Raw genomic sequence first — 14886 nt, forward strand, 5'->3', positions numbered from 1 at the left:
AAAGAAAATCCAGGCAGTGCATCGACCTCTAATATTTTGATCTTTATTTCAAAGTGATTACGTAATCCGTCACATGTAATGTTCTCATAACCAGTGTGTGTGTGTGTGTGTGTGTGTGTGTGTGTGTGTGTGTGTGTGTGTGTGTGTGTGTGTGTGTGTGTGTGTGTGTGTGTGTGTGTGTGTGTGTGTGTGTGCGGGGTCACATGCTGCTGCTCCAGGCTGCTGTGTTTACCAACATGAGGAGGCGGAGGTCAGCGTAGTGTAGCTCCACCATGGGAGCCTCTGACAGCAGCAGCAGAAACACACTGCTCTGCAGCCAGGATGCTGTCACGCTGCTGTACGGGGGGTAAGATCTGAAATATAGATTTATAACAGCTACTTTCTGTGACAGCTAGAACGTTTATGGGCTTGTTGCCTTTCAAGAATATTGGACCAAATGACAGTTTACAGTTTAGGCAAGTAGTTCTCTGCTCAGCTTTAGTACTTTGACTTTCTTGTGTAGTTTAGGCTGTCAGTGATGGGCTGAAGCAGTGTGTGTGTGTGTGTGTGTGTGTGTGTGTGTGTGTGTGTGTGTGTGTGTGTGTGTGTGTGTGTGTGTGTGTGTGTGTGTGTGTGTGTGTGTGTGTGTGTGTGTGTGTGTGTGGTGAGAAGAACAAGTTGGCATTCCCGTTGTGTAGCATTGTTGGATTGGTATTTTGTGAAAGTTAAACATATGTTAATATGTGGCAGGGCTTTGAAGAGCATTGTACTTCGTGTCTGTGCAGGTGTGCACCTTTGTATTTTATATATTGTCTGAATGGATGTCTGTGTATGCACCTACTAGCAGTCTATGTCACTGGACTACGACTAAAACACACAATGACGCATCGCAAACCAGAGGCAGAGACACAGTGACCCATTGTGGAGGCAGAAAAGCACAAGTCATGCTAAAGGGCACAGCTGACTGTAACATGCACAGCCGGGCTGTGAAATCAAACGGAGGAAAAACATAAGAATGTGTCAGTGTGTGTATCCCGTAGCAATTGACATATAACTCATTAATGTTTTATGCAGTTTGGAAGCAGCGTGATTTCCACACAGACAAAGTGAAGGGAAACCTTTCAAAGGTTCAGAATGGCCTGCTTGTTGTTTGGGAGGCGGCGCCAGGTCACGCTGTCAGAAGCACGTGAAGCAGATTTGCATGCTCATTTTAGTTTTATTTATGCATCTCCTTTCATATTTGATTTATGCTTTGACTTAAACAGTGGCAGCACAGTTAAATCAAACTCAATTCCGAGGACTCAGATGTAATGACAAGTCCAACACCTTGACATGGTATTGGGTCAAGGTCAAAAGCCAAAAATGAGTCTCTGCCACGATCAAGCTTGAACAAGTCAGTTATTCACCCAATATTTGGTGCTAATGTGTGATAGGAACAGTTAAGCATCACTGCTGTAGTCTTTTGTGAAATGATGGAATATAGTCTGGCTGGGGGGCTTTCTGTGATGAAGTGTCTGTGTGGGTTTCCTCCAAGGACTCTAGTTCTCTCCCACACACAAAAGACAGACGGGCTCTGAATATTCAAATACCTGTATGTGCATTTTAGTGTTTGCCTGTGATAGAATTGTGACTTCCTGTAGAACTCCGTACTCATTCTGTGAGGATGCTGCACACTGCCATTTACAGCAAGTCATAAAGAGACATGATTGATGCAAATGTGAATTAATCATTCACACTGTATGCTCTGCAGTAAAGCAAAGTCAAACAGGTATAAGTTAATATATCCTTGTTGTGCAAAAATGATCACATTATGCATGTCATTTTGTTTTAGTGGATGTGTTATTTTGCATCCTGTTCTCCACTGTCCATGGTAATCGTAGCACTATTAACACAGCACTATTCCAGGGTAGATGTCACAGTAGGAAACTGTAAGTGATGTCTAATGGTTACTGCCATAGGAAGAGCAGGAAGAGCTTATTAAGGTACTCTGGTCATGTGTATAATGGAATATTGACTTCTAAATGAGGTTTAAGACGTTCATCACTCCAGAGAAATCTCAATACATCTGTCATGCTCTTCTATGGGAATCTGCAATAAGGCTTCTATCCTATCTATGCTCTCTGTCTGAACATCAACACTGAGTGAGATTCAGATGAGGGCCGTCCTTACGCTTTCAGCTAATGCTTGACAACCTGCAGCATGTGAGGAAGCATCACACACTTAGGGTTCACAATCCTCTCAAATTATTTTAACTTTGACCTTGAATGCCAATGATCTTGTAAAGTGCAACCAATTAGAAGACAGCTATGACACAGGACAGGCTAGCATGGAAGGTAACCATAGAAACAAAACGAACTAGCTGTTTTCACCGAAAGGCTCTACACACATCCTCGCAGTGAGCGAGAGCTGCATCATGGGAAGGCAGCTTCAGTGTCAGATCTTCACTTTTAAACAGCCAATGAGGAAACTCTAACACTCTTTGACAGTTTTCTGCGTTACTAGAGTTTTTTTATTTGAATTTGATGCTGTCAGGCTGAAATATCACATTAGCTTTGCTATCAAACCTCATGGTGCAGGTCTGACTTTACGGATGGGTTTTTCCAGTTGCACTTGAAATGTATCTCTCAGTAGGATTGGAGATTAAGCTAACATGGCCTTCCTTTCAATCACAGGTTAGAAATTCTGGAAGAGATACCCAATCTCATAAAAAAGTTTTTTATGAACACAAGGAAAGCATATTATGCATAATGTTAACTATCAACACAAAATATTCACATTTGTTTTCCTCCACTATGCCAACATTAACTCCTGGCCCAGTCAGATGCACATTGACTTGACCAGAATGCTGTGGGTCTGTAAATAGACGCTGCATGTTGTGCCACTGACAGATGGGTCTTGAAGTGCTTGAGTCTCTCAACAACTCCTGTTATTGTGCAATGTGTAATGAACACACAACCTCTAGCCCCTTGTGACCCTGCACAGGATAAGCAGGTGTTAATAATGGAGACATGGAAAGTCTATTTGGAGCTGTCTCCATGCTCTTGAAAACGGAATTCCAGTCATTTAGATGACGTTTAACAGGAAGCAGTCACCTTTATGTGTCAAATGCTTAAAGAGGCGCTTTCTGCTGTTTCCCTTTCCTGTTCTATAGGTTTGTGTGCATGTAAATGGTCTGCAAAGGCTCAAATCCCTGTGTTTACTCCCGCTTGAAATGCCTCTATTGGACTCATCTGTTTACTCCTGTACACTAGTGACATCACTATGTAACACTCATAACATTCCAATTGGCTAGTGCTCCATCACATTGTACATGATAGGCTAAGGGGTGGGACATCTCTAAGTGACAATCACAACAGAGCTGGCCAGCTAACCAATCAGAGCAGACTGGGCTCTGGTTTCAGACAGAGGGTGAAAAGAGGTGCTGCAGCACAGACAGTATGAGAAACATAAAGAGCTTTTTGAACATTAAAGCATGGAGACATGTCCCAGGAAAAGGGACAAAACACAATTATGAACCTGAAAATTAGCATCAGAGACATGTTTCATTTTTTTTTGCTAGGAGTGCCTTCTTTGCTTATTGGCATCTGACCTTTTGTAATCTATTTCACAGTAGTCTTTTAACACTGAATGATCACATTATGTTCAGAAAGTATTCAGCAAAGCATTACACTGTTGTCTGGACAAAGGACATGCCTTAGAGATCAGCTGTCTGAAAGTAACAACATGGCGATTGCCAATGGCTGCTATGGACCTGTATTCAGCATTAAAGTGATTTTATGGATTTCGATGGAATTGTTTTCAAGCAAGCCAAGCTGCTTTTGTTTTGAAAAGGTGCACTGGTTATGCTTTTGCACTGCTTCTGTGAAGGGGCGTTGTGTTGATCCTACAACAAATGACCACAGACTCTGCAGGTCTTTTCTGCTGGAGCACTTCCAATGTCTTACAGATCATTTTTTTGGTTTCATGGCGCGGAAGGATGGTGTTTCCATGATGTTGATTTTGAAGATGCTGGTGTGCCTAGAGGTGTGCATCATAGTTTTTGTTGCTGCTGCTGATGAAAATTCAAAAAATGCTCTACAGAGATTTTTTGTTCTAATGTAGCACAGGCACAAATGAATTACTTGTTGTGTAATTGTGTTATGAAAACTGACAATAATTAAACCTGGAACTGTTTTGGTTAACTTTCACTGTTAGAAAAAGCTCTAACAAACCCCTAAACACCGTCCAGTAACTAACAGCACATAGACAGCTAGTGATCACAGTGTAGCATTTAGCAGCTAAAGAACCACACATTTCTCCTTAGCAGCTGGTCATAGAGAGTATAGGTACAGCTTTCATTCATGAGCAGGCAAGCAGAACAACTCCAAATAACATATCATGTTATTCTGTTAGCACTGGAAGTATAAATGAGCAACTGTATGCTAACATGTTTGCCATAAAAAGTATATAATAATATATACATTTTGTGTTTATGGCTTGTACCAGACTTAACAAAAACCACAGGGAATATATAAATATAAAACAAAACAAAAGGAAGCCATATTTGGATTTTCCTACAATTGCAAATAACAATACACAAACATTTTGATGGCATTCCCCCAGACTACAGTACAGTTATAGACAAGTTTATAAATTCGATTTATTTTCAGCGATGTTAGTTCTGGAATCACCAGATGCATGATGAATCACTAAATTGAAGCAGTCCATTTTAAGATCTTATCCATCGATAGGCAAGGAACAATGTATTTATTCATTCATATATATATATACATATATATATGTACACACACACACACACACACACACACACACACACACACACACACACACACACACACACCAACACACACACACACACACACACACACACACACACACACACACACACACACACACACACACACACACACACACACACCACACACACACACACACACACACACACACACACACACACACACACACACACACACCACACACACACACAACACAACACACACACACACACACACACACACACACACACACACACACACACACACACACACACAGTTAGGGACCAAGCAGTAACAAGACACTTGAAACTGTGTTTTTTAGTAAGCTAAAAATCCCCCCAAAAGACCAAGAATCTCTACTAACTAGGTCTACAAAAGAGGGCAACAGAAGATAAGTCTTATAAATATAACAGCTACTTTACAGGTGTTAACTCAGCAAACCCACCTGCCACAATGACAAAGCAAGGGACATATATAGTGGTTTGACCAAACCGAATAGAAAACAAGGGGTAATTGAGATTAAAGTCTTGGTCTTGTCTTGGTCTTGCTACTCTCTAGTCTTGGGCATGTCTTGGTCTCAGATAAGGTGGTTTCGACTACAACACTACTAGCTAGAGCAATAATCTACAGCCATGCACTGCACTTGTGCAACACAGCGACACGCTAGGCTATATGCTATCATATGGTAGAAAAGGGAGGGCTTGAGTCCCTCTGTGATGCACAGATCCAGCTGTTTAGGACCCTGTAGGTCAGGTGGGTTAGTGCATTCTGCAAATAGTTTCAGCAGTTACATCGCATGCAGTCTACAGGAGCGTGTGTTCACACATGTGAGCATGCTAACCTGCTAAACCAAGATACATGTCATACAACTAATATTTTGTTAGCATGTGGACTTTAGCATTTAGCTTAATGCAAAGCTTGTATAGGATCACATAGCCACTAGCAGGCAGGGGGCTAGCTATCCCGATAAGAGCCGACATGGAGGTTTGGGCTCAGGGGTTAGAGCACTTTCCCGTTTCATCCCACTCCCTGCAGTCAACATGTCCAAGACTTGCAAATGTGTGTGTCAGCTGGGGAAGGACACAGATGTATTGACAAACCTTTAACAGGGTGAAGTGTTAAAGGTCCCATGTCATGGCCATTTCTACTGATCATAATTCCATTGTTGAGGTATACTAGAATAGATTTATATTGTGCAATTTTCTAAACTCACATTGGTTTCTCATACAGCATCTCTGTAAAGTATGTGTATTCACTCTCTGTCCTAAACGGCTTGTTGGAGCTCCTGTCCCCCCCCCTCCCTGTGAGCCAAGTGTGCTCTGATTGGTCAGCTCGCTGCTGCGAGGAGCTGACAGTGTGAGCTGGCTTACTGGTGTGGTTTCCTGCTTGCTGCGAGACAGCGAGACATCGCGAATGGACGCGGGAAGGGGGGGGGATGCTGAGGGGGCTGCACTCGCCCCATCTGCGAGGCTCCACTAGCACCCGCATCCCCCCCTCGCACCCCCAAACGCGGCGCACCTACAGTGTAAGCGCGCCACTAGAACCCCCCCCCCCCTCCAGCGCGTCACATTTTCACTGCTAAAAGAGTGTGTGTGTGTGTGAGGAGCTCCACGCATTTGGACCAATGGGTCCATTTGGGTCGTCGTTACGTCACTTAAAAGAGAAAAAGAGAAATCTCCAACGAGGCGTTCTGGGGCAGCATAGACAGGTCTTCTCTGTGTTCGAGTTTTACTCGCTACAGGGTGTACTTTGAGGGTTTGTGACTCTGCAGACCGTTTACATGCAGAAAAACCTTCATAACACAAGGGGACAGGTAATAACCGGAAAAGCATGACATGGGACCTTTAAGGTCGAAGAGTATATAGATCAGAGCAGGCAGCAGGTTTCAGCTACAGATAATATTTCTGTCTACGAATGCAAAATTCAGCTCTTTGAAAAATACAAGATGGGTTTTAAATGAGACATCAGTGATGGTACAGAGTAGTATAGTAAGACGTCTTACACTTGATTTTATCCTGTGGTTTGTTTTGCTGCTTGGGATATTTATATCAGCAACCAACCACATTATCCAGGCAGCTAAATGAGGATTAGCATTGCATTGTGGGAGCTCCAGTGGTTTGGACCTTGTTTATGGCTCAGTGTGTAATGAGCTGCCATCACCTTGGTGAGGCAAGAAAGACATCACTGTTTTCTGTGACGCTTATGTCAACATCAACTGTCAGTTTGTGTGTGTGTGTGTGTGTGTGTGTGTGTGTGTGTGTGTGTGTGTGTGTGTGTGTGTGTGTGTGTGTGTGTGTGTGTGAGAGAGATGGATGCAACCTCACCTCCAGTAGTTTTGCTTCATTTCAGTTGCAGTAAAACATGCCAACAGTTCACACCAGACATTTGATTTAAAGGGCCCATGTCATGCTTTTCCGGTTATTAACCGTCCCCTTGTGTGTTATGAAGGTTTTTATGCATGTAAACGGTGTGCAGAGTCAAAACCCTCAAAGTACACCCTGTAGCGAGTAAAACTCTAATACAGAAAATACCTCCCCAAAACGCCTCGTTGGAGATACGTCATTGTCCATTTGATTCTTCCGGGTACGGCATGATGTAATCCCGTACCCGGAACGAAATGGACCAATCCCTGGAGCCGTTACGTTACGTCCGCGGAGCCGTTACGTTAAGTCCCCGCTGATTGGTCCAAATTGACCAATCCACGGACTTCCTCACACACACACACACAGTGCAGGCAGCTCTGCTGATTTCTCCTCCCTGGCTGCAGGCTGATAACAGACAGTTGGGATTGCGGCGAAATTCTCTCTGCAGACCCATTCTCACAGCGTTTATCAACCTTTTTCTTACTCAATATCAAGCCACACTTATTGTTTTTACTTCGGCTGTGACTTTGTGTGTGCTCAGGATGAGTTTGGCTGTGTTTCGCTGTGTATCGCTAAACAAGGAAACCACACCTCCACGGAGCTCAGCGCGATTCACAACGTCCCGACCAATCAGAGCACACTGTGCTCACAGGGAGCTACAACGAGCCGTTAAAGGCAGAGAGTGAAATTCAGTGAATACAAGTAGTTTACAGAGATGCTGTATGAGAAACCAATGTGAGTTTGGAAAATTGCACAATATAAATCTATTCTAGTAGACCTCAACAATGGAATTATGATCAGTGGAAATGGCCATGACATGTCTCCTTTAAATGGTAAACGATTTATTTGCTTGTAACCTGACATTATTTCGTTTATTTTCACACACTTTAGCACAGCTAACAAAAGTACTTGTTTGTATAACTTTTCTTTGAGTTAACGTGGTCGTTACTTCCTGGTTCAGCAAAAGGCGTGGCTAAGGGCTGAGGATAAATACTGCAAGCAGCCAATTGGGTAAAATTGGGACAAACCACATGCTTCCATGTCAAAGGGGGGATTTGGGTTTGTTCAGTTTCCTTTTGTATTCTGTTAAGAGGTCGAGCCCAAGACAAGACCAAGACTTTAAGAGGTCGAGCCCAAGACAAGACCAAGACTTTTTTTTTCAACTGGTTCAGAACTCTGCCGCCCGCATCATCACCAGAACCCCCTCCATTAACCACATCACTCCTGTTCTTCAGCAGCTTCACTGGCTTCCCGTCAAATCCCGTATAGTTTTTAAGATTCTGCTCCTCGCCTTTAAGGCCATCCATAACCTCACTCCTCTGTACCTCTCCGACCTCCTGCACATCAACACACCCATCCGCACACTCAGGTCTTCTGCTTCCCTCCACCTCACTGCACCCCCCTTCCGTTTAACCACGATGGGGTCTAGAGCCTTCAGCCGCTCTGCACCCCGCCTCTGGAACTCCCTCCCACCTGACATCCGCAACACTGACTCTCTCCCCATTTTCAAATCACGCCTCAAAACATATCTCTTCACACTCGCATATCCACCCTGATCATTATCCATCACACATCCTCTGTTTTTATTTATTTGGTTATTTGATTGATTTATATACTGCATTGTCTTGTTTATGTTTCTTATGCTGGTGTTATCTATTGTGTATCTTGTTTTTTATGTATTTGTACGGCGACCTTGAGAGCCTTGAAAGGCGCCTATATAAAATAAATGAATTATTATTATTATTATTACTTTAAGAGGTCGAGACCGAGTCAAGACCGGAACCAGACTACTGTCCAACACTACATGATACACTTAAGATTCCATGTGTAAGATACCATAGTCAATTTGATCTTAAAGATCCACCTCATCAAGACATATATACGTAAGATATCAATTCAACTTCATCATATTTATTCAAAAAGTTATCCTTTTCATATAAAAACAGTCACATAGTAAGAACAACAGATCAGTGCCATGTTTACAAACATTGCAGCACATGAGGGCAAAGATTCGGAGTCACGTGAAGTCACGTTATTGGTTTAATTTTGTAAACAGGGCGTTTTATATCCAATCACATCCCCAGCAACAGCCGTGGTCTCGACCATGGATGTATAATAAGAAGTTAAAATCTCGAGACCTATAGGTCCGAGACCGAGACAAGACCGAGAACAAATGCAGTCGATTCCGAGACAAGACCAAGACCGTTAAAAAGTGGTCTCGAGTACTACAACACTACTAGCTAGCCCATTTCCTTATTAGAAAAATAAAACACCATTTGAAACAGAATACATAATGTATATCTACAGCTTGTTGAAATCATTTGTTCTTTTAATAAATGTATCCCTCACAGTTTAAAGTAAGAGGAAGTAAACATCTTGTTTCTGGCTGAGGCAGGCAGTGAAAAGCTCTGTCGCCCCCCCCCCCCCCCTGTATGCCCCCTGCCCAGCACACTGACACAGTTAAATACTAAAGGTGAACACAGTGGAGGATTTAGCAGCTTAAGAGCCTATAGAGCTGGTGAAGAACAAAACAGAGCTCAGAGTAGAGCGAATATTGTACTTTGTCTGGGTTCTTCACGACTTGTGCAATTGCAACTGAAAAAATATATATCAATTAATGAATAGTTATCCTACACGATTTTGACATGGGCGCTTCTTGTTGGTCAGACAAGAAAGATCCATTGGTGTTAATTTGGATAAACAATGTTGAACTAAACAATGGATAAACCATGTTAAAATGCCAACTCATTCCAGACATGTCTTTGTTTCAGTATAACTATCATTGTTGTGGTTACAAATATCCCTGGCATTTGTTCAAATGTCATTATGGTTTATTGAAGCCTTTCTGTCAAGGGTAAAAATATTATTTAAAAACATATAATCTAACCTGCAGTCCTAACCATCATCATTTTGGAAAGAAAATGTCATGTTATGAGTCACAGCCTGAACAAAAGGCACTACAGTATGTCCAGGTCATAGAAAGAGAATGAGAAAGAAAGAATGAAAGAAAGAAAGAAAGAGAGAAAGGAAGAGAGAAAGAAAAGAAAGCAGTCATAATGGGTCCTTAAGTGATGATGTAAAAAAGGTTTCATTATCCATAGTTTTTAAATGTTTTGGTTTTCAAAACTCGATTTGTGACATTGTAAGTAAAACAATTCCAGTTTCAACCAAGCAATCAGTAACTTTGCCCTGATGTTTAAGTGCAGCTGATCTGTGAGCCCAGTTTATACTTCACTGTATCCACATGGCCTTGGGGTACATTGATGTAAGGATTGTCTGAATCAGAAATGTTTTTGCGTCATCAATGACAGATAGTGTTGCATAACTCTAATTTCCACATCTATTAAGGCAAAGCCCTTCATTGTGGCAGCAGACCAACACAAAGGAGTGCATATAGCATGGATATAACATGTTTTGTTCTGATGTGAATCTTCATAAGCAATGGTGTACAATATACAGTAAATAATATAAAGTCACTTAAATTGTATTTGTTACTTCCCACTCTGAATAGAATGACATATATACAATATGGTAACCTTCTGTATGTAAATAGTGTCAATATTACTTCTAATTTAGCTATACATATTGTTACTACTGCTGTTAAAGATATGTTGTCATTAGGAATGGCAGTAGGTTTTCCTGCATAGATGTTCCACCCCACAATATTTCTGCGTTAGTGGACATTGGTTTCAGTTCATTTTGCTTCTTCCTTAGTGAAGCATTAAATATATTTGGTGTGCATAAAAAACATATTGCTTTAAGACAGTCTTCTTTTGTCTTGAAATGGCTCAGTAAAACATCCATAAACATTAGCAGTTCTTCTGAGGTCACATTGATTGAAATATGTCTATTAGCAACTGTCTGCTAAAGTATTTGAATAATGATTAACAAATACATGAGCAAATTGATGACTTCACATGCTAACAAAAACGTACTTACTTACATACTTAAGACTCATATACTCTCTCTCCTGCACACAGGAAAACCCTGATTGGTCCAGAGCAGTGAGCAGGAAGTGTTGAATCCAGTTTGGGATTATGGGAGCATCTACATTGGGAAAGGCAGCATCTCTAGATGCTCTCCTCAAAGAATGCACTCGTGCATTTGGTAGGTGACCCTGAATCAATTGCAACCAAGTGTAATAATAGCAACTAATGAACATGTCAGGGACAGATACATAAGATATATCACGCTTAAGATACACAGACAATGACAAATGCCTCTTTATATCAGATTTGTTGACAACTAAAAGTTTCATCAGGACTATTCATTCAGATAAGTAATTAGGGAAACGGCCCATTTATGCTCACCACATAAACATTAACATTAACACAGTGCCGGGTACCTTAAGTTTAATTTGCTGACATTTTGTGACTCACTTCTGTCCATAGATGATAATGGGGAGCTGCAGGCCAACCTGCTCCCTCGCATCCTGCTGCTGATGCACCGCTGGTACATCACATCCTCAGAACTGGCGGGAAAACTCCTGATGATATATCCCATCTGGCAAAAAGCCTGGAGAAAGACACAGCTAATGCACATTAAAACATGGCTGTAAAGCAACAAGGATTCAGTTCAGTTAAACAACACTGTCAGCAGTCATGTTACCAAGGCCACAATTGTTTATGATTAATAACAAAGAGACCATTTTCCCTATTACAAGTTAGAGTAGCTTCAAAATAGTTGAAGACTAAGATCAAATAATAACATAATGTTGTTTTAACAAAATGTTTAAAGATGCTGGCTATTGTTTTCATGTTGCCCGAGATATTTACTGCAGTAATGTGATTCCTTAGATACATTAATTCCCACAACACAGGAAATCCAACCTTAATCTCAAAATCAAGAAAACATAGCAGTTGATGTTTCATTTGACTTCAGAGACTGATTCTCCATGACCTTTATTGGAGCTTTGGTGTTAATTTGAAATGGGCAGCATTGATCCATGAGTACTGTACGGTGGCCGACAGGTGCAATTATTCTACAGCGGCCAAAAACACTTCCATTAGCAAAACGCACTGAAGCTTAAAAAACTATGCAGATCAAAAATACAAATGTTCCAAAACAAATGCAAATAAAGAAACAGCTTCAACAACTTGACGACACATGCGCAGCGTTTACTAAAAGCACTGCATAAACGAAACACTGCAAATACTAACTACCACTGTTGTTGGAAACTTAACTAAAATGTAATTTCTGTTGACTTTACTTTGACAATGTGATCATATGATTCCTTCCGATATAATTGCAGATCTGCTGTAAGCTAGCTAGCTAACATAGCTAACCCACTCATTTAAAATATACTGACAAAACACTTACCATTATGAAACAGGCTGTGACCACATGCGCTCCGGTCCCAGCAGTGTGCATCTCTTTTAGTGTCCCCTGGGTTCCGTTGTGTTTTTAGCTTATGCCAGCGTTTTTGTGTTTTGTTTATGCAGCGCCTTAAGTAAACGCTGCGCATGTGTTGTCAAGTTGGTGAAGATGTTTCTCTATTTGCATTAGTTTTGGCACATGTGTTTGAATGGTCGGCTACCAAGGTCCAGATCACTGGACACAAGAGTAAACCAACTGAGATTACTTTCTCTCTTCCATGCATCAATCTGCTATTTAGGTGAGAACTACCATAAAGGTCAAATTAGATAAGCAATAGCCACTGCTTTGGAAGAGTTACCCCTAGATTCCACCAGGTCCGTCTGCGGTGCGTTACGGGCGCGTTACGGGCGCGTTACAGCTGTGCCACGGTGCTCACGGCCACTCTAGTCAATGGGTGCTATTCCACCACACGCGGAAGCGTCCCAGAAGCGTCTTGGCGCAGGGCTCCTCTAAAATTAGGATGAATCCTATTTTTGACGCGGCGCAGCCGTAACGTAAGGTCGGGCAGGCAGGAAGTGGAACGGTCAGAGCATATATAGCATATATAGCATATATATATATATATATATATATATACACACACACAAACTAATTTTGCAGACCCTATCCCTCCGTAGTCTTTCAAGTAGGAGGAGAAATGCCAGCGTTCTCCTCCGGTTTACAGGCAGTGTAAATTATATATATAGAATAATTATGATGATGAATGCATTTTTTTAACACTAAAATACAGCAACACATCTTTGATTCATGTCGTTTATAACTGGAATATTACAGTTATTATTAACTTTGTCTGTACAACGTAGCCTGTCCAGGAAATATGCCCAAATCAACAAAAACTGCGAGCCGGCAGGCAAGACGCTCCGCTTCTGAAATGCTTCTGAAACGCGCCTGGTAGGGTATGACGCCGGAGGAGGCCGGACCAAAACCACGCCGCAGCCGTAACGCGGCGCAGACGGACCCGGTGGAATCTCGGGGTTAGGAGAGGGGAAGGCTGGATTGCAATGTTTACGTTTTTCACATTTTGGAAAAGTCCTTAACTGAAGCCCACGTATCGTGACTGCAAAGATGACAGCTGCCAAAGAACACGGTTGAAGATTTGTTATTTAATGAGGTAAGGTGCTACTTACTTACAGATTCATCCATCACATCACATTAAACACTTTTTAGTCTCGGCTTCTTGCAAATCTTAACCCTAGCCCTCAGAAAAGCCAATGCTATAACCTATTTTCACCTTATTTATGTGGTTATTTAGTGGGAATGCTGATACAGCATTCCAACTATATGTTATGCTACGGACAAAATTCTTATTATTATTCCATCCAATTATTTTGGCCCTCTTCTCCTCCCACATTCAACATCGCAGAAACCCCGTTCAAACATCAAAACGTTCAGCTCGGTCGGGAATCGCAGGCTAATACTTTTATCAATCATAACTTTCATAATTCCAGAGATACATCCCATAATTCATCCAATTTTTAACATGGAAGTCAATGGAGACATTCTTCAGACTTCAACAAATCTTCATGCGACTTCAACTGCTAACTGTTCATTCATACTTTCACTCAGAAACCTCATTCCAACTTTAAAATGTTACACATCTTTCTGACATTATTCGTGTAACACAACTTTTAAATCTGATTCTTACTTTTAGAGATATTAAACATTGTTCAGACCTTGTTAAAGAGGTTTTCTTCAGATTTTAACATTAACTAGAGTGCGTGATGTCACAGCTAGAGTGTGGGAATTCTTGAAATGTGCCTTCATATTTTTTTTTAAAACTGCCATAATTCCCAAACCCTACATTCTTGAGACATAGTTTTTCATGACAAACGTAGGAAAACATCTCGTAGCTTGAAAAATGACAAATAATTAAGCAAAATAATTAAACAAAATGCCTCTTGAGGGCATGAAGTGACAAAAACGTTCAACATGTCTCCATTAAAGCCCATTGTAATTTCAGGCAGATATTTCCTCACAGCAGCAGCCGCACACCTTTAGTTAAACTGCCAAAAAGGCCACATTATTAACACGAAAGTACACAAAAATTACACTTCAGATACTCAACTTCCTTGACATGCTTCACGTTTTGAAATTTCACAGATATCTGTTATCGTTCTTCCACAAAACGTTCACATGTAAGAGGTTTATCTCTCATTCAGAACAATGCAAACCTTTGATCTCTCCAGAGCTCGTTAGCTCAACTATAAACACCTGTGTAATGGAACACGATGATGTCATCACTCCAACTGACAGCAGTCAGTTCTAACTGTTCATTTCATACGCACACTCTCTCTCTCTCTCTACCACACACAGACACACACACTCTCTCTCTCTCTCTCTCACACACAATGTTCCAAACGGCCCAAAAACTTCACAGGTTTGGTAACGATGCA

The 14886-nt window shown here is 41.4% G+C and overlaps 1 protein-coding gene across 5 annotated transcripts in view; it reads left to right on the forward strand.

The window, feature by feature from the left end:
• The window catches only part of rasgrp3 (RAS guanyl releasing protein 3 (calcium and DAG-regulated)), a 79531-nt gene that overhangs the window by 15267 nt on the left and 49378 nt on the right, over positions 1–14886 (forward strand). For 3 of the 5 annotated variants that reach the window (XM_034122443.1, XM_034122463.1, XM_034122462.1), the window contains exons 1-4: positions 175–346; positions 11098–11224; positions 11509–11611; positions 13542–13604. In XM_034122443.1, the coding sequence (XP_033978334.1) occupies positions 11155–11224; positions 11509–11611; positions 13542–13604 (236 nt within the window). In that variant the 5' untranslated portion in view covers positions 175–346; positions 11098–11154. Of the gene's footprint in view, positions 1–174; positions 347–11097; positions 11225–11508; positions 11612–13541; positions 13605–14886 lie in introns of those variants that run through there. The other 2 variants (XM_034122461.1, XM_034122452.1) reach the window with 1 other exon arrangement.

This window comes from Trematomus bernacchii, unplaced genomic scaffold (genome assembly GCF_902827165.1).
Source record: "Trematomus bernacchii unplaced genomic scaffold, fTreBer1.1, whole genome shotgun sequence".
Classification (NCBI taxonomy): domain Eukaryota; kingdom Metazoa; phylum Chordata; class Actinopteri; order Perciformes; family Nototheniidae; genus Trematomus; species Trematomus bernacchii.